A 27,566-nucleotide genomic window follows, 5' to 3' on the forward strand; every position below is an offset into this window, starting at 1 on the left:
ATTTATAGGTCACTAAACCCTCTCCCAAACAGTAAGCAATTTTAGCTTAGCAACTGTAACTTAGCATCCATTTTCAAACTAGGGATTTCTACACATTGATGCTTTAGTTTTAAATGTACTTGATATCAAAAGAGTATAGAAAGTGGGATATAATATTTTACAAAACTGAAGATTCAAGAGCACAATGTCTTTTTCTACTGTAACCTAAGCATGCTAATGCTAGCATGCCTGTCTCACTAGCTTACTACTTATAGTGTCAACTGACTCCAGTGCAGCAAAGCACACAGTAAGCTTATTACATTATTTTGTCGTGTTGAAAATGACGTTAGAAGTTATATTACAAAAAGCAGTCTCTTTTTAGGAGAGCCAATCTGATGCGTGGAAGCTAAGATGCTAACGCTACTATATCGCAGTCCAGGCTAATGCTAGTGTCCTAAAGATAGCGTTATGTTCCCAAAAGTACTAAAGCATTTTAATTCCTATTATTGCTCTACAATCCTACAGTAAAAAACAACAACAACGCTAATCCTTTTGATTTTCCTAATTTCTATGTCAACCTAATGGGTATACTGACTTCTTTGCCTGGAACATGTAGCTTAGCCAATGTTTTGGTATTATAAATACTGTAAGTCTGTATCAATCATGAGTATTAAAGACCTGCTTTTATGGTCACTGTTTTAAAACAAGTGAACTACAAATAAGTTAGCTGGAGGCTAACTGAAAGTTTCTATTTCAAAGTTACTGTTAGCTAGCTAACTAGCTAACCCAGATGATAAAATCTGGTCGCGACTTTCGTTATTTCAGCCAATGAAACTACTCCAACACACATCGTTTCCAAAAATTACTATAAATTTTCAAGTGGTAAATCTGCCATCTTTATCATTGTAAAATGCACATGTACCATGCTATAATGGACAGTTTAACGGGTGTTGCAATTAAGGTGGCGGCTTAGCGAAGGCTCAGTTTGCTATTACTACATAAAAATAGTAAATTTCACCTGAATTCCACGATTTCCTCTTTGGCCAATGGTACCTTCAGGACCCTAAAGAAGAATAGTTGAATCAAAAAAATTGCTTTAAATTTCATAATTCGTAGACATAAACAATACTTTTATATAAAAGGGGTTTTGTTAGATTTGACAGTGTAGTAATACAAATATAGCTTAATATGATATCAAGAAGGAACATTAACCAGTGATAAGAAAAGAAAAAAAAAGGTCAGTCATTCATATTCTACTTGTATATAATTGAAGTGAGGTTTGGCAGGTTTCCTTGACAGCATCACTGAAACAATGGTAAAAACCAAAAGGCCACTTACTCTATCTCCTTTAATTCCAGGTGTGCCACACTCCCCTCTTTCTCCCTGTAAGAGAATGAACATAGTTTAGCATTGCACCATCATGCACAATTGCAGACACAAAGGAACAATTTATCTTGAAAAAGTGGTTTTAATATGCTGGTTTGAAAAAACTAATCGCAAGGGATTTCTGTAATTAAAATCCACCAAAAGAAAAGAAACTGGAGAAACTTGCAGACAGGCTTGACATTAAACACAGATGAAAAAGGGAGAATAAAATGCCATGATATTTCCGCAGTCCTCTCAGTGTATGGTCTTGCTTTCAAGGCACTTTATCAGGTCTGGAAAGCATAATTCTCAGGTCTCTCTCACAGTTGCAGATTTTCCACAAGCATGGGAACCTGATACTTTGACAAACCAGGTGGACATATTGAATCCATACATTACCTTCTCTCCTTTGTATCCTGGTTTTCCCTGTGTGGACAAAACAATCTCGTTAAGTCAGGAGGAGACAGGCAACAGCAACATTTTTCATTTTCTTTTAGAGCAATGATTTATTTGAACAATTTCATACTCATTTATTAAAACTGATTTACGACTATCAGCTCACCTCTCCTCCTTCCCGACCAGGAAGTCCACTGAGCCCACTCTCACCCTAAAGGAAATGGGGATATTAGTTTTACCAAGAATATTAACCCTCCTAGTTTGCTAATATCTTGAAATGTTAATATGTTTGTTAGACAGTTTGATGAAAAAGTCAGTAGGCAGCACCTTCAGTCCTTTTGTCCCAGGGCTTCCATCTTCTCCAGGACGACCCTTCTTGCCCTGTAGAGAAAGTTAAGGAGGCCTCATTAGACAGGAAATTAGAAATAATCAGAAGCACTGTAAAATGATCGGGATGCAGCATAGATAGAGTTCAATGGGAGAAGCTACAATCCATAACAATAATAATATCTGGGTTTAATGAAGAAAACAAAGGGTTAATAAAGTGGAGCAAGAAACTAATTAAATACTTAAATATTGTTCTACCTCTCTACCTTTGCTGTCACTTTCTTTCTTACTGACAGTTGGGTTGATCAATACAAGTTACATAGGTCCTATGTCCATAAAATGCAAGGTTACAGCTGGCAACAAGTTAGCCTAGCTTAGCATAACCTGGAGCAGAGGGGAAAAGGTAGCCTGGCTGAAGCTAAAAAAACAAGATAATGAGTAAATTACTGAGCTAATGACTTCCAAGAAGCCAAAAGGACAATGTTACCTCTGGACAGTGCCATGCAAGTTGTTTCCCTATCCTTCCAGTCCCTATGCTAAGCCAAGCTAAGATTAGCATCTCTGTAACTTCATATTTACCATACAAATATATATAAGAATGGTATTATCCCATCTTACCAAGCAAGAAAGCAAATACACATGTATCAATGTATCAAAACCATTAAACTAGCTTAGCTAGCATAAAAGTGGCACATAACTTCCTTTAAAAAAACACAACTTACATTTTTTTAACGGTTTAATAACAACATTTAACATGCTAATTTGTGAGCTTTAAATGTTTTGGTAGATGTTTTGTTTTGACAGAGCCAGGCTAGCTATACCCCCATGTTTCCAGACTTTATGCTAAGCTGAGCTAATTAGCAGCTAGCTCTGTCTTAACATACAGACAGAGAGTGGTATAAATCTTCTGAAAAACTGAAGAATGCCAATAAGTAGATTTTTCCAAATGTAGAATTATTCCTTTATGTTTGGCGGTGGTTTTCCATCCCGAATGAGGTATTTTAACATGTTCATTAGCTGTATATTATAACGTAGCTTATGGTTTACATTTACGAAATACGAGCCGAAACAATAGTTTACTTTCCAATTAGCTGCTTTATGTTCATTTCAAGAACTCTTTCATGCTTTATATCATGTTTGAAGTTCATCTTGGATGAAGACCAATGGGTCTGGGAGCAGATGAGTCAGAAGGGACTTTAAGTTGTCTGCATGTGTGTGTGAAGCCATAAACGAACAACTGTCTGGCTCTCCACTCTGTTTTCAAGCATGCGTGTTGTCGAGTTCTTATCTTTCAAGTGCCTCCCTGTTTTCATGCCTCTATCCACACATGCTGCTTCCTTCAGCTGCTGCCGTGATGTGAAACAGCTTTTGTTCGGAGCATTAGGTTTAAGGGGGTAATTACTCTGTTCTCATCCTGTTAAGAAACATCAAAGCAAGACCACTACGTCTAATTGTGGTTGACCCTCTCTGTGTAATAAGAGGCGTGTTCAAATCACGACATGGCTTTGCCAGGCAAAAAAGTCATCTTATCCACAATGTGTGTTTAGGCAATGTGGTTGGGTTCTTTGGACAGACATGATTTTTCTGATTTCCCATGTAAATATGTAGCCTATAGGCCTGTTCTCAATAAACAAGAGGAATGTAAGGCATTTGCTTTACTCTCACTGCCGCAGGGAAACAGAGCATCTCAAACCACACGATTCACTAAAACCCACCAAAACCCTGCAATTATGTAGCCTGTTAGCATGAAGGGTCTCTTTGTCAGCTGTGCTATAGTCTACAGCACTTCAAAAGAGCCATTTTGGGAATAATTGTCCTTTAAGGGCGGAAGAAGAATACATCTGTTTTTTAAAGAGAAATTTGATCCTATTGTGTGTAGCAGAGGAGTGCTATACTAGGATATGCTATATATTGTGTAGTTATCATGCTAATAAATTCTGAAATGAACCAACAATGTGTAAAATAATAGGAGAAATAGATAAATAGTCCTTGTTTTACTGTGGCCTAAGGCTATGTACCTAGCTAGCTAACAAGCTACTAGCCATGCTAACTAGCTAACTAGCCATGTTAGCTAGGTTATGTTTTCTACAGACTGCCTCTGTTTTGCTCTTCACAGAGTTGTGTGTCTATCAAATTTGAAAACGCCACTGAGTTAACTGGTACCTAGCTTATTAGCCAAGCTAACAATCCCGCCTAGCTTGTTAGCCAGCTTAGTAGGTAGCATGAGCAGCTTTGTTAAGCTCATAAATAAAATAAAAAGTTGTTTTTTTCTGTGTTTTTGTTATTTTAACAGCAGGAGCTAAATAGCTGGTTCAGAAGTACTTTGAGCTAACAGGTGCTAACGGCCTAAATGTGGCTAAAGATGTTGTTTAGCTCGCTAGCTTAAGAGACAGAGGGCTTATTTAAAGTGACAAAATGAAATTGACTTTTGAATGACATTTTGCAATAAAACTGTCTAATGAAGACCTATTATGAATCAAAAGAGTTCCATAGGTTAATAATGGGTAGGAGTAATACTCACAGCAGGGCCAATGGGTCCCCTCTCACCCTTGTCGCACGCACACTTGCTCAGGGCCAGAGGACACTTCAAACACAGGGAAAGAAGAGTCAGACACGCCATTCAGAGTCACAAATAAAGATGTGTGGAAAGACCGCAGTCTGGAGACTTACCCCTTCATCCGCCAGCGCCGTCTGTGAAGCAAGAAACACAAGAATGTCAGGATGTTATATGTCATATTTACTCCATATGGTTCATTCATGCCGCAGCAGCAGACATTTATAGCGAGACATAAAGACAAGGTCTTTCGCTGTGAGCCAAATTCAAAAGCCAAGCTAAGCTTTAAATTCTGGTTTCAAGGTTACATTGTTGGATAAGACTGGAGCCTCAGAAACACCTGTGACTCAAACACCCAATTAATTCGTTCACTGCTGGTCTGGGTTCAGTTTGCCAAACGGCCTTCAATCTTCTCCACCTGAGTCTGCGAGTTGACTAGCTCACATCCTGCACTTCTTCCTGTAACAGACACTTCGAACCAGAGCCCCCATTTTCACCCATCGGGTTTCTTTTCTCTTCAAAGCTCACCACATTGTCTGCGCGAGGGGAATGGTCGAAATTCCACCCAGACTAAACACAAACCACATGCTCTGATCAATCAGTAAAATAGTCTCGCTAAGCATCCAGGGGATGTTTTCAAAATAAGAAGGGGTGTGTAAAGACAGTCTGTCCATTCTTAGAGGACCGAGCGAGGCAGTCTGATGCTGGGAATAAAGATGAAAGACAGCTAGAATGAATAATCTCCTTTTTTATCGAAGGCTAATGCTACATACCAAGCCGGCTAACAAGCAAGGCTTGGTTGTGAGCTTTATTATTCAGCCTAAAGTGAAGAACCATTGGCTTAATACTGCTTGTCGTTTTGCTCTTCACAGAGGTATATCTTTGTCTGACTAACACTTTTTTCAAAAACACTACTGAGGTAGAAGTTAGCTAATTAACAAAGTTTGCAACCCAGCTTCACTAGCTAGTTGGTAAGCTAGGTAGCTAGCATAAGCCGCCTTGTTAATTTCCCCGTCTGTGTCCTTTGTTTTTGTTTGTTTGTTTGCGACAGAAGCTAGCTGATTCAGAAAGACCTTTGACATTGTTGTTGCTCTAGCTAACGCGACATAAGGGGAAATGATTGACATATTCCACCCAGACTAAACACAAACCACATGCACTGATCAGTGAAATAGCCTGGCTAAGCATCCGAGCAATGTTTTCTCGGGAAGGGGGGTGTCTGAAGACAGTCTGTCCATTCTTACAGGACGGGGCCATGTAGTCTTATACTGGGACTAAAGATGAAAGACAGTCTCTCAGCTGAGACAAAGGCACATGCTTATGACATACAGATGCTGCCTGAACAAGGCAAAGAGATGAAAGTCTGGGTATGAAGTGGCTGCTGCTGGGCTCTCGCATGCCAGCAGAAAAAAGGCTGTCAGGTTCAATGCAATTGAAGCCTTGGTGCAAGTTTTCCATAAAGTTTTCTCTTATCATATTTGGATGTGTACCACCTGTTTCAACAGTAAGACAGTTTGAAGTGGTGTTAAACGAGCCGCTTAAATGATGTAGCGTGCATACAAGTTCTCGCAAAGTTCGCTCTCTTACTGCACCCGATTTTCCCACAAGAGTTTTTAATGTGGAGCATATGTTGCAGCGAAGAGTCTGGTTGTGTCTACAGGATGTTGCTGCGCAGCACATGTTCTAATTATCTCAGTGGAAATGCATCGTCAGTTTGTGGAAGTCACACCGATCACACAGGCCAAGATAAACAATTATATAAAGACAAATGATGTCTTCGTTATCTCCCGACACATGCGTGGCAGAAGGAGAATTGCAGAGCTTCACATCTTTCCTCCAACTGCTGATTTCAGAGAGGATGTCAAAAACTCAATCTACAGTGACGATTAAGGTGATGACAGTAGACCTGTTACTATGGCAGCAGGTAGCAGGTGTACATCACAGATGCCAAGAAAGTAGTGGGTGGTAGTAGCAGTACAGCAGTAAGCAGTGATAGACGCTTACATTTGATTAATTTGGCTAAAGTCTGTCGACATTGAGGCTTTGTGTGGCTTCCAACTTTCATAAATTACTGGCCTCTGGGCAGTAATTATGACATAAGTGCCATTTCATGCATGATAGAGCTAGCAAAGTGAAGTTTGCTAATATTAGCAACCGCCAGCTAATGGTTACAGATTAATATGACTGTAGCAGCAAAACCTCTGAGGGTGAGTTTTATCACCAATAAGATTGATTTGTGAGAGGGAAGGGTTTGTAATTTAGTTTTTTTTTTAATTAACATTCATGCTATAAATCAAGAGGCTAACGGCTAACAAGGAATGGTCTTAAGTAAGCTAACAATTTCTCCATTTTTAACTTCAAATAAAAAAAATTAAAAAAAATTCTTTTTTACTCACGATTTCCTTGATGACTTTATCCACAATGCCTCTATCCTGCAGGTTGTGAAGGTAGCGTGACGCCGGGGAATTAGCAATTAGCCGCAGCTGAGCTACGTTAGCAGCTTCGTTGGCTTCAGGTGTGATGCCGATGGTGAAGAAGCGGACACCTTGGTTCTTAGCATCAGCCACAGCAGAGAATATGTCCGGGTTCCTCGGGTGGGAGATGCCATCGAAGAGCAGAACTGCCACCTTGATGCTGCTGGTAGGCGACTCCTCCAGGTAAATACGTGTGAGGTTTGTGATGGCGTAGGTGGTGTAGGTGCCGTGGCCGATGTAAACAATGGGAGCGATCCGGGCCTTGAAATCCTCAGGGCCCCGCCACTGTTTGAAGGTCTGCTCTATGATGACATGGCTGCTGTACTGAAGGAGGGCAGCGCGGGAGCTGAGCCCCCGGCTGGTCTGCAGCCGGAGGCCCTGCAGACGGTCCATGACATCCATGGCAAAGCGCTTCTCCTGGGCATGGTTGTCCTTGGCGCTCTCTGAGCTGTCGATCAGAAATGCTAATTCCAAACCACAATCTTCATCGACGAGTGCTGAGAATGAAAAGGAGTTAGACACTGTTAACCATGAGAGAATTAAAGAAATGGTTCAACATTTTGGGGAAAAAAAAAAAAAAAAAATTCTGGCAAGTCAAATATCTTGAATAAGTAAAATATTCTTCCAAAATATCCAATCTTGCAACAGGACAATATGTTCGTACTATATAAAAAATATTTCCAGGACGGGGTTAAATAAGGCCAGCAGCCTTAGCGTAGGATAACGACTGGAAACATAGGGAAACTGTTAGCCTGACTCTGTCCAAAAGTATCTTAATCTACCTACTAGCACCTATAAAGGTCACATCTTATTAACCTCAATATTAATTAAACATTGAATTTATAATGTAATAAGTAGTTAGCCTAAAATATGCTAATTATTGGGTTTTTTTTACCTGTTTGCTATGGGTTTCCCACTTTGTGCAGTGTTAATGCTAAGCTAAGCTAACTGTCTCCTGGCTCTGAATTTAATATTGTGTGCAGAGAAAGGAGAGTGGCATTGATCTCCTCATCTAACTCTTGTAAGAAAGTGTTAATAAGTGGACGTTGTTCTTTGTTTGGCTAACTGCCTTTTTGCAGTCGTTTTGCTAAGATAAGCTAACCATCTTTTGACTTTAGCTTCTTATTTAGCATACAGACATGAAAGTAGCTATCCTTATCTAATTCTGCGTAAGGAAAGAAATAAGTGTAATGAGTTTCAACATAATGATGAGGGTGTCTTAGAAGTGCTAATAAGTGGATGTAGTTTTCTGTTTGGCTAACTGTTTTCCCCAGTCGTTTTGCAAAGACAAGCTAACCATCTTTTGGCCCTAGCTTCTCATTTAGCATACAGACGAGAGCGGCATCAATCTGCTTATCTAACTCTGCAAGAAAGCAAAATTAGATTTTGGCATTACATCATTTGACTGTAAGGGTTTTGGTTCATAACAAAGCCCAAGATATACTGTATAACTTATTGCTTTATTACCCAGCCATATACAAAGCCCCAAAGCCAGTATGATTTAAAGAGTCAGTGATCATAAGTTCATAAATGTGACGTATAATGTTGAAGAGGGAATAAAAGAAACTCTTCTTTCTGCACCAACCTTCAGCGATGTAAGGAGGTCACACATCTAATATTGGCTGAGGATAAATCACATTAATCTTCACAGAAATGTGTCACAGAGAGAATGTGCCTGGGGAAACAGGATTCTGAGCGAATAAAACATTTGGGTAACAGAGCACTGAACGCTCACACAGGAGATGGATGGCTCCGAGAAACCTCAGAGATATGATCAATCTGAGTGGATTGCATCCTCCAGCGATGTCCTTGTTGAGTATCCTGTTAAAAATTTTTAACCTGTGGCAGCACCTTTTTTTCTATCGTGGAAAAAATTAAACATGTGCCACCTGCACAGATTTTTAACCACATTTCAAAGTAAAAGCAGCAGAAATATTTAAAACTTTTTAAACTCACATTTGCCATTTTTTGGAATGGAATTGGATGGAAATTGTTTGCTCTTTCTCCTAGATGTCACCACCTCTTCTTCATAGTCTTCTTCGTAGTCCTGTGCCAAAAGACCTTGAAGTCCCCAAAGAAGCAGGAGCCAGTGCAGTGAGGGGACCATGACTTCCCTGAGAGACAAAGAGAATAAAGAGATGGATTAAAAAAAGAAGCCAGACACGTCCTCACATTTTAATACCTTTGAAAAAACTTGCAGAGAACAAGCTTTAACAAGCACTGAGTGCAAGACTCAGGCATCAAGCATGCATAACTCACAATGTTGCTGACTTAGGTCTCCAATGGGTTCACCTTTACAAAAATCCTTCCTTGCAGTGAAGAAATTCAGAAAAGTGCAAACAGACAAAAGGAGAAATTCTTCATTCAGAGTAACTTTAGTTCCATGTCCTGAGCATCAGTTGGCGTCCTCCTCTGCTGGATCTCAGTTGAAAGTCTGCAGGTCAACTAGGCACCTTATAGTGACAGTAGCAGCAGCAGCAGCAGCAGCAACAGTGTGTTGCCATAAACGCTGACTGTATTCTGGCTCTCATGAGATTCAATTTCAAGCCATTCAAAGCTTGAGGTAAATGAAGGGCAAGTCCAGCCCTTTTTTAAAACTCACCCACTCCCATTTTGGGGAGAGTGTGGGAGGGGTGGCTGGGGAGACAAAGCAGTGAGTGCCTTTCCCTCTTTTTTCTAGCAAGAGTGTCAGGCTAATTCTAATCTTTCTAACACAATTTGATCTAAAATTAAAAAACATTTAAGCAACACACCTTTTCTCTCACAAATGAAACGCTCAATTCATAGGCAACAAAAATCCCCTTTATTTGAATCAGTACTTTCAAGGGTTTGGCTGCCACAACCTGAGATGATCTGGTGTAACCATTAGCTCATGCTAGCTAAAGTTAGCCAAAGTTAGCTTACTTTAGTTTGCCATTGAGTATTTTTGCTACTTTTAACCTACACATTAGCATTTACAATCATACGTTCATTATTTTGCTGCTATAGCCTTACATGATCTGGTGTTACATTAGCTAAAGGTAGCTAATGTTAGCTAAGTTAGCTTACTTTAGATTGCTGTTCAGTTCTTTTGCTACTATTAACCTACACATTAGCATTTATCATAATAATTCCATTGTTTGGCTGCTACAGCCTTACATGGTCCGGTGCAACCATTAGCTAATGGTTGCTAATGTTAGCCAACGTTAGCTTACTTTAGATTGCTGTTGAATTCTTTTGCTACTATTTACGTACACATTAGCGTTTACCTTTATACTCTTATTGTTATTTAGTGCCATAGTCGCTCATAGTTAGCATACTGCTAAACTTACATCTACAACGTTTGCAGGAAGATATTACATACAGAAAATTAAAAATGAACTTTCAAATGGACAATAAAACTGAACTCGGTCTTAAACTTTGTGAGCTTAAGTTTAAATAACACCTGTGATAGAAAATACATTTGTCAGTTACATCTCAATAACAGTGCCACATTTGGTCTTTAGCTGCTAAATGCTTTCTATGCTAGCGAGTTAGTCGCTAGCTTTGTCTGCCTGCTGTTTGGTGCTGGGCAGGTAGTGTACATAAGGTAACATTCTTTAAAATTACTTTAATCCATTGTTGATTGAAAAATATGAAATATAGCTGCTTTAAAGCATGTTCTATTTATGTTTTATTTAATTGTGCTTTCATTGGCCTCGCCCTCGGAATAATCTGGAAAGCTGGAAGAGTCTGAATAGGAAATTTATACCTTAAGGCAACACACCTTGCAAGGGCAGCGTTCCATGATTCACCTGTGAAAACACCTAAAGCAGTCATTTGTTTTGGCTTTTTTCTTGGCATACTTTCCTTGAAGCTCACATGAAGGGTAGCGCCACTGTTACATTTAAAGCTTAATACATATTTCAGTTTTTTTCTCATATATCTCATTTTTGCTAAGAACAAGTCCCTTTTTTGGCATGGGTCTCTTCAAAGCCGGATGAGAGAGGCTACAGTTCACTTCTTCTTCTGAATGAGTCCACTTTTTATTAAAACCTTGTGCGTGTCCTCTTCAACACCAAAGAAAAGTCTCAGAACTCTAATCTTATTATAATTCCTATGTAGTCCCGGATCAGAGGAGTCCCAACATCCCATGAGGCTGTCTGCAACCATAAAAGCTGGAACAGGAATCACATAACTCTGCAACAGGGATGACGGCGTGTGTTTTTATTGCCTACTGTATTACTGAAAGCAGGGAGAGGTGAGCTGTCACTCAAGAATGCATCACCTGAATGATAGACCTCCTCAGATCTGGTTCAGCTCCCTTTGCTTCGTGTGGAGAGCTGATTAAGCAAAGCAAGGATTTATGGGAATTATTTTTGTCATTTTTATATTGTGTCTGTTTGGTGCTTGCTGTGAGAAATAGGAAAAAGCTGTCATGACTTTACAGTTTTAAAAGGCACCTTTTGGCTATTTTTTTTTAATAAAGGATTCAAACTTTTATAGCTTAGAGACTTGCTTTGCTGCAAAAGTGTACAAAAATGGCAAAGCTATGACACAGCATAGTGCTGAATATAATTATGATATCAATTTGGATATGTATTACTTTGCTGCTCTGAAGGGTTCTTATAGAGAGTACTGGAAGTTGTGGACAACATATCCACTGCAGTAGAGAATAATGAAAATGTTTTGGGGGTATGAATAGTTTCAGATAAAAGACAGTGATTTAAAACGATTGAAAGTTACTTGTGGAGTTCCGCAAGGTTCAATGCTAGGCCCATTATCGTGTATATGGTACATGAATGATTAAGGTTTCCAAAATGTATAAAAAACATTTTTTGTAGATGATGCATTTGTTTTAAATGTAAAACTAGTAAATTACCACTCGTTTTATGTCTACTGGCTGCTTCAAAGCTACATGCCTGTTATGTCAATATTTTTAAAAAACATTTGGTTCTAACGTTAACTCACTTTCCTAAATTACTCTCTCGGCAGGAATTCTGAAATAATGTGCTTTTATGTCTACTTTGCTGCATTTAAAGTTTTGAAGGACCCAGCAATTTGGTGGCATCCATTCACAGAACATTGGAATAAATGAATAAAAATGGCCAAATCTAAAGAGCAGAGTGTTGCACTGGACATTTTTGATGATCTGCCTCACAATAGAAGTCTAATGAGCAGCTTGTTTCTTTGGAAAAGGTGTGTGGCATGAAAAAGAGGAGGCAAAACAAAACACAAGTGAGTCTTTTATGACACAGCGGAAGCCACTACTTAGCTCTTTGATATTCCCTTCCCCTCCAGGTATCTTTCCTGTGACATTTGGTTTAACCACTGCTCTTAAAAGATGTTGCCAGTGCCTTAAACATATAGTTACAGCACCGAGGAGAACACGCCTGACATCACTGTCTGTTTATTTTTAATGGGTGAAAGGCAACACATATGTAAGACGGAAGGATTACTTAAAGCAATGAAAAAGATACAGTATGTATGTCCCAAGAAGTGTTCTTTAAAGCTGCACTTTAAGGTGAAACAGGAAATAATCCTTGTTATGTAACTGTCATGGTGTACCATAGTAGCGTTTTTCTGCAGTACTGCAAATATAAACGTTTTTAATCACTGATAAAAAGCTTAAATTATCTTAAAACATGTTTAACTTTAGTTAGCATGCACTTTTTGGATGTACAAGAAAGTAGTCTTCAGCCATGCTAGCTGCTATGCTAGGCTATACCTGGTTGCAGCCATTCCTGAGCTGAATGCTAACGTCAGCATGCTAAAACGTTTACCGTGTAGATATTAATATGCGGTTGTCAAGCAGATCTAATGTTTACCTTATTTAGTTTAGTGTTTTGTCATGCTAACATTTGCTAATTAGCAGTTGGGGAAAAAAATAGATATATGCTGCTCGAAGAAAAGTTGTAAGATGACCTAAATCGTTACAATTAATTCTATGTTGAACATGATTATTGCACCAAATGTAATGTCAATCTATGCCAGGAAACCAACAATTTTTGTTTTCAACTTAAAATTTGGACCTAAATGCTAACGTAAGCGTGCTAACTTGCTAATAACATATTCCAACATGCTTGTTGTTTAGCATTGTTTACATGAACTTTGGCAATGTGCATCAAATTATGCGAAGTTAGTTATGATAGCTAGTTAGCCCGCTAGCTACCTGTTGCTAGGCGACTACTACTGTTCTGCAAACAATTCCACAATGCACTGCTATTATGTTAGTATACTACTGAGTGTTTATCATATTGAGAGTAGTAGTAGTAGATTTAGGACACAGTTATCATCTTAGTTTAGTGTAGTAGCATGCTAACATTGGCTAAGTAGTGTTAAACCTATACGTCTGAGGCTGTTAAATTCCAGTATTAGATGAAGAAACATGAATGTCTTTGCTAATTTCATGGCACATATAATTTCTACAAGGGTCTGAACTAAATTTTATGGCAGTCAATGCATTTGTTTTAAGAAATTTTAGTCTACCACAAAGTGATTAGACCGACATAGCCTTTAGCCATGCCGCTAGCAAGACTAAAAAGACCAGACAAAAGGTATTAACACAACTTCACCTGTCGTGCTGTTAGCAGTGCTGTCTCGGTTAACAACAAGGAGCAAATTCTCATCATCTTTGAAGTTCGACTCACAGGAACCGCATGGAACATGTCTGTAAAAGGTCAAAGGTCACCTGCTGTCAAACCGTCCCAAGGTATGACGAAGGGGAGCGCTTTGCAAAACCTGACAGAGACAAAACACAGGTCAGGCGTGGCATTTGTTTGAGAAGAGAAACAGTTGCAGGAGTTTGAATAAAGGTTATTGTCATGGAGTCAAAGAGTCCACAGACCCCCTCCACTTTTTTTAATAAGAGAAGAAGAAGAATGTTTAAAGGGGTAAACACATTGGCATCTGCTCCATTGAATCCCGTCGAGGAACATGTCCGTTCTTGCATCACACTGCTGTGAACTCATTCGGCCTGATCGCTGTAGCTACAGTAACTGCAACACAAGCACAATCTTTCTAAACGCATGGAAACTTTTTAGGAATGATCTAAACGTTGCCTTCCCCCCCTCAACTACAAAGCCACTTAAAACAAAAACATTAATATAGCTTTGACATTAAGTTACATTAAGGGTGCTGACAATCAGTGTCAACTCCTGTAGGTACCTGTAATAATCCAACAACAAACCACATAAGCCTGGCAATACAAGGTATTCTCAGGCATCACTCAGCAGACGTTACTTAGGGGCATGTGCAGGATGCCTAATTCAAATATGTGCTGTGTTTTCTCAGACAAATACAGACTGGTAGAGATGCAAATATGCCTGCAGAGAGTCAGATACTCATCTGTGGTTCGAAGGTTCAAACGCGAACAGTAGTATCAAAAACATCGCAGGTGTGTTGAAAACTAATGAAATCAAAAGGAAGACTGTATCATTGAAGGTGATCTATTTTGGATGAACCTCCTGATTTAAATCAAACCTAATGACTTTGCTCTGTGTGGACTTTTAATCTACATTTAGCAGACCATGCTAGCTCGTGACACTTTTACAGATCATATGAGTTTGAGGGTTTAACTTAGGAGAAAACAAAAGTCTAAAATAAATAAAAATATCTTTATAATGTGTACAAGCTAACAGAACAGAAAAGTTGATGCAAATAATTGATTTGAGCCATCTTAATGAAAAGGATTTTCATGTTGAACTCGCGCTCTACCCTGGTCTCTTTTAGTACAACAGCACCATCTAGTGGACATATGGTGGAATCACTTTTCAAGGCTCACAATGCAAACAAGTGCTGTGACTGAAATTCTCTACTACATGCTCACTTTGTCAACTATATGTACTATATATTAAATTTCATACAGTTTACAGTTAATATAAAAGAAACAATATGCTTACCTTTTGACAGTAGACACTATGGCTCACAATAGCAGGAATACTGTAGGTCCAGCTGGCTCACCTAATTACAGCCCTCGTTAAGGTTATTGATTGCACCTGTGCTGCTCCTGCTTTGTACTTCATGTACTCTCATGTTTCCTTTTTATTACCTTTGCACTGCATTATGGGAAATCCTTTTAAATCAACAGCATACACAAAAATCAAGATTTATTATTATTATGTTGAATTTAAATATTATATTATTATATTTTATTTATATACAGGCAAACTGCCTGTTTTAAATATACCTAATTTTGACATGTTTTCAGTATTAAGACACTGCAGAAATAAAACATTAGACAGCTTAGATATGACAGTTGTATGGATGGGGACACACTGTTGGTTTTTATTGATAGTTATGTATACATAAAGTCCTGCATGCATACATTTTTCTATCTGTGTGCAAAATAAACAATGCGGCTTTTAACTGCAAATTCTATTATTGAGTATTTTATCTACCTCTACGTTTCAGGAGGAAATATTGTACTTTTTACTTCACTACATTTATGTGCATTTACACTGATATGATCAGCTTGTAAAATATGTGAAAAATATGTTATGAAATGTTATTTGTTATGCTTATAAATGTAACTATCGAGCAGTACATCCATCCATTATCTATACCGCTTATCCTGTTTTAGGTCGCGGGGGGCTGGAGCCTATCCCAGCTGTCATTGGGCGAAGGGCGGGGTCACCAATTAACCTTACAAGCCTGTCTTTGGACTGTGGGAGGAAGCAGGAGACCCCAGAGGGAAACCGCATGCACGAGGAGAACATGCAAACTCTGCATAGAAGGGCCCACCTTGCCCAAACTGGGGTTTGAACCGGTGACCTTCTACTTGCTACTGACCAACTACAATATTAGAATGATACCGACACATCAATGCATCGTTTATAATAATACATTAATATAATATTCTGAAAGAGACCATTTTGTAACATTACTAAACATTACTAACAATACTAATATTAATCATAACATACCATGTAGTATCGATGACAGTTTTATTATACAAAACACTATTTAAATAGTATTAGTATTTTATATATTCATTCATTTAATTGATGTGTGGAAGTATGACTACAAATTTAATGTGTTCGCTGATTGAGATGACACTTACAGTGTTGAGTTAAATTAACTGTGCAAATTAAAAATCACTGGGTTAAAATTTGACCCAGAATGGGTCAGCATGGGTCCTGTAACCCAAAAGTAAGGTAAAAATAGCACAATCACTGGGTCAAGTCCACCCACTTTTAATTATATGCTACTTTGACCCACATTGAGTCACTTATGTATGTTTTTTGTGTATTTGTTGGCATAAGGCAGCAGAAAATGGAAGCACTCAAGTTAAGTACAACTACATAGTTGAGTAAAGTGCTGAAATGCACAGTAAAGCTGTTCCGCAGAGACAGTCTTTTCTATATGGAGAGGTAAACTGATGAACAATAATAATTTGCAAACAGGGTCCTCTATCTTTCAGTCAGGCATGCAAATGTAGAAATTTTTGATCATTCTCAAGGAAATAAGAGCACTGTTGGTGACCTGAGCAAAACAGGGACTCCAGATTTAAAGAACAAATGTCAGTTGTAGTAGAAAACTTCACTACCCTTCAACTGGGACATTGTGTACAAATGGCATACTGTTACCATTAACACTTCTAATCACTTATTTCTTATGTAATTGTACATTAATTGAACGACTTATTTAACCGTTCATATATTCTATGTTGTAATACTTTGTTGGGACTGTCATTCAGCAGTCACATAGGCCTGCTCTGGAGGGCAGAATCATGGCAGAATGTCAGCTGGAAGCGCTTAACATCTACGACGCATGCGCATCAGGGGCTTTTTACGTTGCGCGCACGCGCAGTTCGCATCCCCGGTCATTCATTATAAAGCTGCAAGTTCCTCTGTCTCTTTCCACCTTCAGCCATTTTGACAATGTTAGGAGCTGTGGGACGCTGCTGCACCGGGGCTCTGCAGGCTCTCAAGCCTGGGGTCCAGCCCCTTAAAGCCCTCGTTGGAACCCCAGCCGCCCTTTCACGTAAGTCCTGCATGTTTGGTGCTTTGGACCAAAATCGTATCGAGAAAAGACTCTTGTCAGAGAAGGGCAGCGCCAATGCTAACGTTAGCTGTTAGCAACACGCTGGCTGCGCTCCTGCCGGTGGCGTAGCAGGCCATAACATGAAAATGTCAAATTTATCATCTGTATGAGCTATTACAAGATTTCACAAAGGTACACATGTTTATGTACGCTCCTATTAACTGGTTTTACACAGCAGAAAGTGACTGCGCTGTGTTTCTCTTGTGCTAGCAGTAATGACCTTTGTAATGACATGAGGTGGTGTCAGACTGTGCAGAGGCTGCTAAGTTAGCATTACAGGTTCTGGAAAGTAGATTAGCAAGGGTGCACATTCACCTGCAAGGTTTAGCTACAAACTACTTAACCTGCAAGGTTTAGCTACAAACTACTTAAATTGACTTCAAAATAGAAAGAGCTAGAAGTATAGTTCACTGCAAATCTACTTGCCTTTGAATGTCCTGTCTGATGACAGTCACGTTAGCTACATTAGCAACGTTAGCTCCAAGTACACTTCATTCATATGTCAGTCCTTCCATGTTAACGCTTTGAAGCCGTGCATATTGGAGAGTAAAGGGTTTGCACTGATGATATATTATATGATTATATTTGTCAAAACTACGCTCATTGTTTTGTAAGAGGGCGTCACCTGCGTCTTTAAGGCTTTAATGATTAAAACCAATAAAAGTTTGGCCGACAACAATTACTTAACAATACTTGACTGCGTTATGCGGCGCTCTTCAGCAGCCATAGTGGCATGTTTGAGACAACTGAATGCCCCTGAGATAACAAGGTCACCCATGTAGCACGCATGTATGTCACTGAGCTAAACGCACATACTGTCTGATGTCTTCACAGGCAGCTATGTCGCACCTGCCGCCGCAGCCGCCATCGCCAACGGGCGCATTGTGGCCGTCATCGGTGCCGTCGTCGACGTCCAGTTCGACGAAGGCCTCCCTCCCATCCTCAACGCCCTGGAAGTCGCCGACCGTGAGTCCAGGCTAGTCCTGGAAGTGGCACAGCATCTTGGTGAGCACTTGCTGATAAATAACACTTAAGATATCATTTAAAAGCAAGCAGGCAAAATAACATTCATGGAGTTGTTGGTGAAAGGAAATTGTGTTTGTGTGTAGGGGAGAACACAGTGCGTACCATTGCTATGGATGGTACTGAGGGTCTGGTGCGTGGACAGAAGGTTCTGGACACCGGCGCCCCCATCAGAATCCCAGTCGGCCCCGAGACCCTGGGCAGGATCATGAATGTGATCGGCGAGCCCATCGACGAGAGGGGTCCCATCTCCACCAAGCAGTGAGTTCACTTTTAAATGTGTAATGACTTTCACAACAAGCAAAATAGGTCCTATTAAAGTATATTTTAATGGCATTAAAAAATGCAAGTTTAAAAGCCTAGTTTTTCCATGATAAATAACAGTAAATGTTGTGTTCCCCTCACAGGACTGCCCCCATCCACGCTGAGGCCCCTGAATTCACTGACATGAGTGTGGAGCAGGAGATCCTGGTCACTGGCATCAAGGTTGTGGACCTGCTGGCCCCCTACGCCAAGGGAGGAAAGATCGGTACGTGCAGGCGGGGATACAAGATGCCTTGCTTATACTGGAATCAGAATATGAAACTAACACTACTTTCCACGTGGCCGCAGGTCTGTTCGGTGGTGCTGGTGTCGGCAAGACTGTACTGATCATGGAGCTGATCAACAACGTGGCCAAGGCCCATGGTGGTTACTCCGTGTTCGCCGGCGTGGGAGAGCGTACCCGCGAGGGAAACGACTTGTACCATGAAATGATTGAGTCCGGTGTCATCAACCTGAAGGACACCACCTCCAAGGTGAGGATTGTTTCAATGCTCTGCGACAGAACGTGTCACACTGGAAGCAAATATAAGCCACTCACTTTAACTCTCGTCCCTGCTAGGTGGCGCTGGTGTACGGACAGATGAACGAGCCCCCAGGTGCCCGCGCCAGAGTCGCTCTGACTGGTCTGACCGTCGCCGAGTACTTCCGTGACGAGGAGGGTCAGGATGTGCTGCTCTTCATCGACAACATCTTCCGCTTCACACAGGCTGGCTCTGAGGTCGGTAAACACCCATCATGCCCCGCTAATAGCCCCCAAGTGTGGGGTAAAAGCTTGATATTTACTTATGCCTTCTCTTACCTCCTAGGTGTCTGCTCTGCTGGGTCGTATCCCCTCCGCTGTGGGTTACCAGCCCACTCTGGCCACTGACATGGGTACCATGCAGGAGAGAATCACCACCACAAAGAAGGGTTCCATCACATCCGTGCAGGTAAACACAACTTTAATGACTCAATTCTTTATATGCTAAAAATAGAATAGCATTAACTGGATCATTTTTTCCACCAGGCCATCTACGTGCCCGCTGACGATTTGACTGACCCTGCCCCCGCCACCACCTTCGCTCACTTGGACGCCACCACTGTGTTGTCCCGCGCCATCGCTGAGCTGGGTATCTACCCCGCTGTCGACCCCCTGGACTCCACCTCCCGTATCATGGACCCCAACATCGTCGGCTCTGAGCACTATGACGTCGCCCGTGGCGTGCAGAAGATCCTCCAGGTTTGGGACTATTTTTATGTCTACATTTTAATAAACTAGCAATATGTTCATGAGGCTGACTGGATTCCCTTCTTCCTGTAGGACTACAAGTCCCTGCAGGATATCATTGCCATCCTGGGTATGGATGAGTTGTCAGAGGAGGACAAACTGACTGTGGCCCGCGCCCGTAAGATCCAGCGTTTCCTGTCCCAGCCCTTCCAGGTGGCTGAGGTCTTCACCGGCCACATGGGCAAGCTGGTGCCCCTCAAGGAGACCATCAAGGGCTTCCAGAGCATCCTGGGCGGTACGTTTGTTAAATCAAGTTTATTCTAATTTTCCCTGTCGTCCTCCCAGTGCTAATTTAGTTCTACCTGTGTCCCTACAGGTGTGTACGATCCTCTGCCCGAGCAGGCCTTCTACATGGTGGGCGCCATCGAGGAGGTGGTCCAGAAGGCAGAGAAGCTGGCCGAGGAGCACGGCTCATCATAAACATCTAAACAGTTGTGGGGAGAAGAGCAGAAGGAGAGGGGATCTGTGGTTAGGAGCACTTGGTTTGTAAAACATGTCAAAAAAATTCAAATGTACCGTTCTTGTCATCCTGAAAGAAAGTTCTATTTAATGTTTCCAATGAAAGATGGAATAAAAAAACACTGTCTTTACACAAAACAGCCTGTCAACTGTATATTTCCTGTAGGCTTTGAATAGGGGTTTCATGACATGCCTGTCCTCACCCTTTCTGACCACAAGATGGCAGTCTTGAGCCGTGTTTAGCTTTATGAACTGTGTTGCAGCTGTCGCATACTGAAATAAAACGGTGGACAAACAATTGGGTGAGTGTTTGTTTCAGACTTTAGGGTACGAAACTTTTGAGCCCATTTGTACCATAATCAATACTATAACTCCCACAACAGTGTTTTCTTCAAACAATACACTTACTTGCTGAATGTTGTGCATCAGAATGATATACAGTTAAAGTTATAAAGGATATTTTTTAAGGGTTGAGGTTCTTAATCTGAAGGTCTGAGCTCTTTCAAAGGGTCATTGAATTTATCTGACAGGTCTCAAGGGGATTCAGAAGGGACGTAAAACTCACTGCAAGTCTTCCTTTGGGATAAATTTTGTTTAACTGAATACCACAACATCGCAATTATTTAATACCTGTTTCATAAGACCAGTGCGTGAGAGATGAAAAACGTCTGTCAAAATTGCAAGCAAACTCCTGCACGCTGTCCAACCTGCAGAAAAGATTTATTTTTGTTAGGCACAGTTTGGCTGTGTTCGAAATGACGTACTACATACTATATACTGCATACTGGTTTGGCGGTAGTATGGAGGAGCTTTTCATATTCATTTTGCTGCATCATATGTCAGACATTCCGGCGCTTTGCATTGTGGGATACAGTAGGCGAGGTAGACTGGTCCGATGCATACTGGAGATTTTCTCCGAATCAGTTCGACATCCGGGTATTTTTGGAGTACTGCACGTTTTGCTTCTGCTTGCATAATGCATACTACATTTTGGCCAAATCAGTACGTACTGCTAGTATAGTGTGGCATTTCGAACACAGCAGTTATGAACAGGGGCTGGCCACTTTAAGTGTGTGATCACAGTAAGTAAACAAACTAATAAATCACCACCATTAGCCTCCTGACTAAATAAACAACATGAGGTACCAAAGAGCGATATTCCACCCGAAACAGAAAACAGGACAGGTCATGAAGCTTTTTTACAATAGTATACTTATTTACAATTAGTCACCCTTGTGAAGATAAAAACATACCTGTTTCATGGACATAATAATCTTATGTTTCCGCATCAAAACAGACAATACTACTTCTGCCCTTTGTTATACTTTATAATAAAGTCTGGATCAGGTTGCTTTTTTATTGCTCTGTAACCTTTCACACACTCTTGTCCTCACGGCCAAGAACAGTCTGAGCCTGGAGATAACATGACCTTAATATGGCTCCAATTCACCTGCTTGTAAGAGTAACAGGTTAACTGATAATTTACAGAGAGGAGGGATACAAACAGACGGACAAAGGACATCTTTGATTGACTGTTTATGCCACAGGTTACAGGTTCATGTTGGTAAGAAAAAAGCACACAGGGATAAAGCTGTGGTCGGGAATGACTGAGCTGAATAAAATGTGCACAAATGGATAAAAACACTTTATTGTTTCGGCTTGGCGATAGGAATTGCCTCTTTGCCCAACAGGTAATCGCTAACACAGGATGGCATGTATGACAGCGGCAGCCAGAACAGCTTGGCGTCCCAGCCTGGAGAGTAGCGTGTGCGGGGCTGGACGGCGGATACGGCGTGCTCCATGCAGCTGACCACCTTCATCAGGTCTCCGTCACTGATCTTGGCCACTTTGTCTTTTATTATGTCTAAAGCTGGGAGGAAAAAAGAGTGGGATAAGTGAATAAATCAACAGGTGAGATTAAAGACAAGATGATCCAAACTTACTTTTTGGGAGATATTCAGTGCCATAGTCATCCTTGTCCTCCTGCGGCAGCCTCTCCCACAGCGTTTTGACGTTTTTGCTCAGGATGCCAACATCCGTCACATTTGTTTTGAAGAATCCCGGCTCGATGCAGAGGACTCTGACGCCAAACGGTTCCATATTTAACCTAATGTGGATGTGTTGTTTTATCAATGTTTGCGTGCAAAGTACAGAATCCTTGACATACTGACAAATAATTAATTTTGTGAGTTAATGTTTCACCTGAGACTGTCATTGAAAGCCTCCACACCATACTTAGAGACGCAGTACGGGCCTCCTGTGGGGCTGATCCTGCCGAACACGCTGGCTACATTCACCACCCTTCCCCTGGCCTTCTTGATTAGAGGCAGGATGCTCAGGGTCACGGCGATCACCCCGTTCAGGTTCACGTCCAGCATGGACTTGTAGTCATCAATGTTGAGCCAGTCACAGGGGGCGCTGGGAATAGACACGCCTGCATTGTTCACCACAGCCCATAAGCCTAGGAGGACAAAACACAAGACATCCAGTCAATGAAGCAATTTGAACACTTCGTTTGTCCCCAATCAAAGAGCAGAGTCCACTGCTGCAGGAGAAAAACATACTGATAACATTTCAAATGAAAGCAATGACTCGAGTGTAAACTGGTGTCAGTCTATTCTGTAACATTTTCTGACATATTTGCTAAATATGTAAGAAGTTTCTGTGTTGAACTGGTTCCAAATGTAACAAGACTCGGGCACTGTAGGCGCAAGTTGAATGCAAATCTCATTAGCCTGTAAGTACAATCCATAAGCAGGTTTCATGTTTAGCATATTTAACATTTCATGTAAGTGTGTTAGCATGTTCATTTGCTAATTAGCACAAAACACAAATAGCTAAGCTGATGGGAGTTTTTGTTTTTTTACTAGTTAGCATTAAAACAACTACTAGACAAATTAAAAATGCCCAACATTCTAGTTGCGCGTGTTAGCATGTGAGCATTGGCCAATTATCACAAAACACAAAGTAATGCTTGGTGATGTTTTTTAGTGAGTTAGCCTGAAAGGTACTTAGTTATAAACAAAGTTATAGACAAATTACAAATGTTTAACATTTTATTTTAGCCAGTTAGCATGTTAACTTTTGCCAATTAGCACAAAGAATAGCTAAGCTGATGGGAATGCTTTAACTAGCGAGTATTAGATTTACAGGCATTTGGACATAAAACTAAATATTTGACATGATAGAAATGTTCAACATTTTATTTTAGCGTCTTAGCATGTTAACATATGCCAATTAGCACAAAACACAAAGAACAGCCAAGGCTGATGGGAATGTTTTTACTTGTTAGCATTAGCTTGACAGGCATTTGGCCATAAAACAAGTATTGGACAAAATAAAAATGCCCAACATTGTATTTTAACGTGTTAGCGTGTTAGCCTTTGCTAATTAGCACAAAACACAATGAGTAGCTAAGGCTAAAGGGGATTTTTTTTAACTACTTAGAATAAGTTTGACACACATTTGGCCTCAAAACAAGTATTGGACGAAATAAAAATGTTCAACATTTTATTTTAGCGTCTTAGCATGTTAGCATTTGCCAGTTACACAAAAAACATCCAAGGCTGATTGGGAATGTTTTTACTAGTTAGCATTAGCTTGACAGGCATTTGGCCATAAAACACATATTGGACAAAATAAAAATGTCCACCATTCTATTTTAACGTTTTTAGCATGTTAGCATTTGCTAATTAGCACAAAACTCAATGCTTGGCTAAGACTAGAGGGAATATTTTTAACTAGTTGGAATAAGTTTGACAGACACTTGGTCATAAATCAAGTAATGGACAAAATACAAATGTTGAACAATTCATTTTAGTGTTTTAGCATGTTAGCAATTAGTACAAAAGACAAAGTAAAGCTAAGGCTTATGGTACTGTTTCATCAATTAGAATTAACAAAGTAAAGTAACAAAGTATTTTACGAATTACAAATTGGCATGCTGATAATTAAGCACTTCAGTATAAAGTTTTGAACATACATACAAAAAGTTGTTGAAGTGTTTCAGCCTGAACTTAAAATAAAAGAAAAAAAAATCAGACTTAATACTCATCACTCACCTCTCTCCCCAACTTTGTCCTTGATCATGGCTGCAACTTTAGCAACGCTGTCCTTTGACCGAACATCCAGATGGGTTGTGATCAGGTTGCTGGAGCAGGACTTCTTCAGATCCTCTTCCCCCTTCTCAGTGAAACAAGAGGCGATCACCCTGAACCCCTTCTTGTCCAGATGTCGGGCCAAGAGGCTGCCGAAACCACTGTCGCAGCCTGTGATGTAAACATACTTGCTGCCCTTGTCGGAGACCCTGGGTAGCTCCTTGACCCAGCGGTACAGGTAGTAGAGGACCACCAGCCCCAGGAGGTACAGATACATGACTGTGGGAACAGAGAGGGAAAACTCTTACTAACACTCAGCAGAGTTTGAGCCACTCTGAGCTTAGTGGGTAGTTATGAGGCAATCAAGAGTTGTGTAAGGGGCAGATAAACAGTTTCAGTTATTGCAGCTGTTTGACCCAGCTTACCATGTAGCAGGACTTCCCCACAGCTCTATGATCAGCAGTGGGAAAATATAGTTCTACCACTGCACCACCTGTATTCCCTTTGCTGTACTTCTTTGATATAAAATGTAATGACTTTTAGTTTACACAGTAGATGAGTGCAAGTCATAAAGCGTACATTTTAATATAACATTTTTGTGTTTGTGATCTTCAGTGGAACAGAACACGGATGTGTACCAACCAACCAACATGTTTACAATAATCAGCAGAGTCACATTTACAGTCAACATTGTGACGTGGCCTCTCTAGCTTTACCGTATAACTTGTGTTGCAAAAATTGTATGTTTATAAAGATTTGTCTAATTAAGGAATACAAACTAACTTTTCATTTCTTAAAGTTTTCTCCTCATCAAGCTATTCCAAATATCTTTTGAAGTGTGAAACAAGCCAGGAGACAATACAGATCTCTTACCTGTTGTGCAAAGGTCTTCCTGGACAATCTCGGCTGTCAGTTCAATGCCACAGTTGTATAACCTGCAGTCTAGACAAAAAGCAAACTGTCCGCCAATAGAAGAGCTGCAGCACAATCTCTGTGATCTCCAGCTGTGGACAAGCTGACAGGCGCCACCTATCTGCAAGAAAAGTAATAGCTGCTGCAGCTTCTTAGGACGTGCAGATGTTATTGATCATGGAGTAGGAGTGCCATAGAATATAAATGAATGATAAATAAATGACTAGCTTAATGACCAAGTAAGTAAGCCATTAAGTAAGTCAGTGAATAATTATGTAAGTAAATAAGTAAGTGAGCAAGTAAGTAAGGAAGTACGTCAGTAAGTGTGTAAGTAAGTAAAAGTAAGTGAGTGAGCACCTAAGTTAGTAAAAGTAAGTAAGTGTACGTGAGCAAGCAAGTAAGTAAAAGTAAGTAAGTGAGCAAGTACATAAGAAAGTAAGTAAGTAAAAGTAAGTAAGTGTAAGTGAGCAAGTAAGTAAATAAGGAAGTACGTCAGTAAGTGTGTAAGTAAGTATAAGTAAGTTAGTGAGCACCTAAGTCAGTAAAAGTAAGTAAGTGTAAGTGAGCAGGTAATTAAGGAAGTACGTCAGTAAGTGTATTAGTAAGTATAAGTAAGTTAGTGAGCACCTAAGTAAGTAAAAGTAAGTTAGTGAACAAGTACATAAGTAAGTAAGTAAGTAAAAGTAAGTTAGTGAGCAAGTACATAAGAAAGTAAGTAAGAAAAGTAAGTTACTGAACAAGTACATAAGAAAGTAAGTAAAAGTAATTTAGTGAGCAAGTAAGTAAAAGTAAGTAAGTGTAAGTGAGCAAGTAAGTAAGTAAAAGTAAGTAAGTGAACAAGTACATAAGAAAGTAAGTAAGAAAAGTAAGTTAGTGAACAAGTACATAAGAAAGTAAGTAAGAAAAGTAAGTTACTGAACAAGTACATAAGAAAGTAAGTAAAAGTAATTTAGTGAGCAAGTAAGTAAAAGTAAGTAAGTGTAAGTGAGCAAGTAAGTAAGTAAAAGTAAGTTAGTGAGCAAGTAAGTTAGTAAAAGTAAGTAAGTGTAAGTGAGCAAGTAAGCAAGGAAGTATGTCAGTAAGTAAGTAAGTATACGTAAGTTAGTGAGCATCTAAGTTAGTAAAAGTAAGTAAGTAAAGTAAGTACGTCAGTAAGTAAGTGAGCTACTACTTTAAGTGATGGCAGGTAGTTAAACTTAGATGTGAGTCATAGTTAAAAACATTTGCCTCTAACATTTATTTTATTAGAAATAGCATTATTAGCATTTTCGTCTATATATCAGCAACTATGAAGCAGAACTCCAAAAGAAGATACACCACCAACCTGACTTACAGTATCCCCTTAAGAAGCTGTGGGCTAACGTCAGTGTAAACAAACAATTGCTACTTACATTTCCAACAGACAGGGAGCACTTGTAGTCGTATTGGAGCTGTGTTTCTTGCCTCTTGATGAAATTAGGTCCAATATTCACCAACATATCATATTTTCAACTCTTGAAACTTTATCTAATCCTTTAGCTTGCTAGCTGTTTAACTTTCATCACAAGCTAGCCCCGAGCGTTGGTCTGTCTGCGGAGGTGCTGAGTGTCAGTGTCAGTGTGTTGGGAGATAAACAGGGACCTCCTCTTTCCATTAAGTGACTGACTGCTGTTAAATACAAAATACATGAAGCCCTGGACAGCTGCCTAAACTAATATAGCATTAGCAGTAGAGAGGAAAGTTACTTCCTATATCCTCTTGTTATCTAAGTGACATTGTTGACATCTTATCAGTCTAAAGGCAAAGACTACCAAGCCTCTGCTTTCCTTGAGGGGAGGTTAAGTTTCCTGTTTTGTTAAGTGACTACTATTTTAGGAACGCATTTTTTCATGTCTGTCTCTGTTCAACACAACAGATTGTGAAAATACAAAACTAATACTCTACTAAAGAAGGTTGTTTTTTGACATACGTGAAGTAGCTGCACTACAAACCAGGAATACAGGTTATTTTATTACAGTCAACAAAAGTGCTCCCACTGTAAACATTTTTAATTCAGTGTGTGCTAAAGGTTATGTGAAGCTATTTGTATTTTCACCACAAGAGGGCAGCAGTGGTGTTTGGCAATACATTCCCTGTTGTCCAGATGCTGCTTTCAAGCACTCCTTGAGGAACTATTTCCAATAATATATTACACATGTAGCTGAGAAAGGACTGTATTGGGCGTTTTAGTTAGTTAGTTTTAGTCAACAAAATCAAGTAACAAAATAGGCCTTACATGCAACAATTAAACCATTTCAAACAGTATTTAACATGATTTTGGATGATTGGTAATGCCGCTTTGGTTGTCTTTACACAACATTTACACAGTCACAAGAGATAAACTTTATTTATACTACTTTTTTCTTTTG

At 40.0% G+C, this 27,566-nt stretch overlaps 3 protein-coding genes across 4 annotated transcripts in view; 1 reads left to right on the plus strand and 2 right to left on the minus strand.

The window, feature by feature from the left end:
- Nucleotides 1–9,442, minus strand: part of LOC138603387 (collagen alpha-1(XXVIII) chain-like) — a 32,991-nt gene extending 23,549 nt beyond the window's left edge. The window contains exons 1-10 of the mRNA XM_069675136.1: nt 9,355–9,442; nt 9,052–9,209; nt 7,018–7,592; nt 4,738–4,758; nt 4,589–4,651; nt 2,068–2,121; nt 1,907–1,951; nt 1,744–1,770; nt 1,318–1,362; nt 998–1,042 (exon numbers count right to left, since the gene is read on the minus strand). Coding sequence (XP_069531237.1) covers nt 998–1,042; nt 1,318–1,362; nt 1,744–1,770; nt 1,907–1,951; nt 2,068–2,121; nt 4,589–4,651; nt 4,738–4,758; nt 7,018–7,592; nt 9,052–9,202 — 1,026 coding nt within the window. The 5' untranslated portion in view covers nt 9,203–9,209; nt 9,355–9,442. The remainder of the gene's footprint in view (nt 1–997; nt 1,043–1,317; nt 1,363–1,743; nt 1,771–1,906; nt 1,952–2,067; nt 2,122–4,588; nt 4,652–4,737; nt 4,759–7,017; nt 7,593–9,051; nt 9,210–9,354) is intronic.
- A 7,461-nt stretch (nt 9,443–16,903) lies between these two features.
- On the plus strand, nt 16,904–20,468 carry LOC138603683 (ATP synthase subunit beta, mitochondrial). Its single transcript, XM_069675564.1, has 10 exons — nt 16,904–17,037; nt 17,932–18,102; nt 18,207–18,381; nt 18,528–18,649; nt 18,733–18,917; nt 19,004–19,162; nt 19,251–19,373; nt 19,451–19,663; nt 19,745–19,946; nt 20,028–20,468. Exons 1-10 carry the CDS (start codon nt 16,935–16,937, stop codon nt 20,129–20,131), a joined length of 1,557 nt encoding a protein of 518 aa, XP_069531665.1. The 5' UTR covers nt 16,904–16,934; the 3' UTR covers nt 20,132–20,468.
- Nucleotides 20,469–21,723: 1,255 nt separating this feature from the next.
- Nucleotides 21,724–26,677, minus strand: LOC138603685 (retinol dehydrogenase 7-like). Of its 2 annotated transcripts, XM_069675566.1 has the most exons (6): nt 26,571–26,677; nt 25,141–25,209; nt 24,232–24,546; nt 22,373–22,631; nt 22,114–22,277; nt 21,724–22,040 (listed from the first exon to the last, which is right to left on the minus strand). In XM_069675566.1, the coding sequence occupies exons 3-6, from the start codon at nt 24,542–24,544 to the stop codon at nt 21,817–21,819; spliced, it is 960 nt and encodes a 319-aa protein (XP_069531667.1). In that variant the 5' UTR covers nt 24,545–24,546; nt 25,141–25,209; nt 26,571–26,677; the 3' UTR covers nt 21,724–21,816. The 2 variants fall into 2 exon arrangements, with proteins under 2 accessions (XP_069531667.1, XP_069531668.1); XM_069675567.1 differs by lacking the exon at nt 26,571–26,677 and having other exon boundaries at nt 25,141–25,269.
- Nucleotides 26,678–27,566: the final 889 nt, after the last annotated feature.

Source organism: Semicossyphus pulcher, unplaced genomic scaffold, assembly GCF_022749685.1.
Source record: "Semicossyphus pulcher isolate SPU_LCO1_2020_fin unplaced genomic scaffold, fSemPul1.0.p SCAF_24, whole genome shotgun sequence".
Taxonomy (NCBI): domain Eukaryota; kingdom Metazoa; phylum Chordata; class Actinopteri; order Labriformes; family Labridae; genus Semicossyphus; species Semicossyphus pulcher.

Coding starts and splice junctions, on each gene's coding strand:
- LOC138603683 (XM_069675564.1), top strand. CDS start 16,935: ATGTTAGGAGCTGTGGGACGCTGCTGCACCGGGGCTCTGCAGGCTCTC. Junction 18,918..19,003: donor TGAAGGACACCACCTCCAAG/GTGAGGATTGTT, acceptor CGTCCCTGCTAG/GTGGCGCTGGTGTACGGACA. Junction 19,374..19,450: donor GTTCCATCACATCCGTGCAG/GTAAACACAACT, acceptor TTTTTCCACCAG/GCCATCTACGTGCCCGCTGA.
- LOC138603685 (XM_069675566.1), bottom strand. CDS start 24,544: ATGTATCTGTACCTCCTGGGGCTGGTGGTCCTCTACTACCTGTACCGC. Junction 22,278..22,372: donor GCTTTCAATGACAGTCTCAG/GTGAAACATTAA, acceptor CATCCACATTAG/GTTAAATATGGAACCGTTTG. Junction 22,041..22,113: donor CACTGAATATCTCCCAAAAA/GTAAGTTTGGAT, acceptor TTTTCCTCCCAG/CTTTAGACATAATAAAAGAC.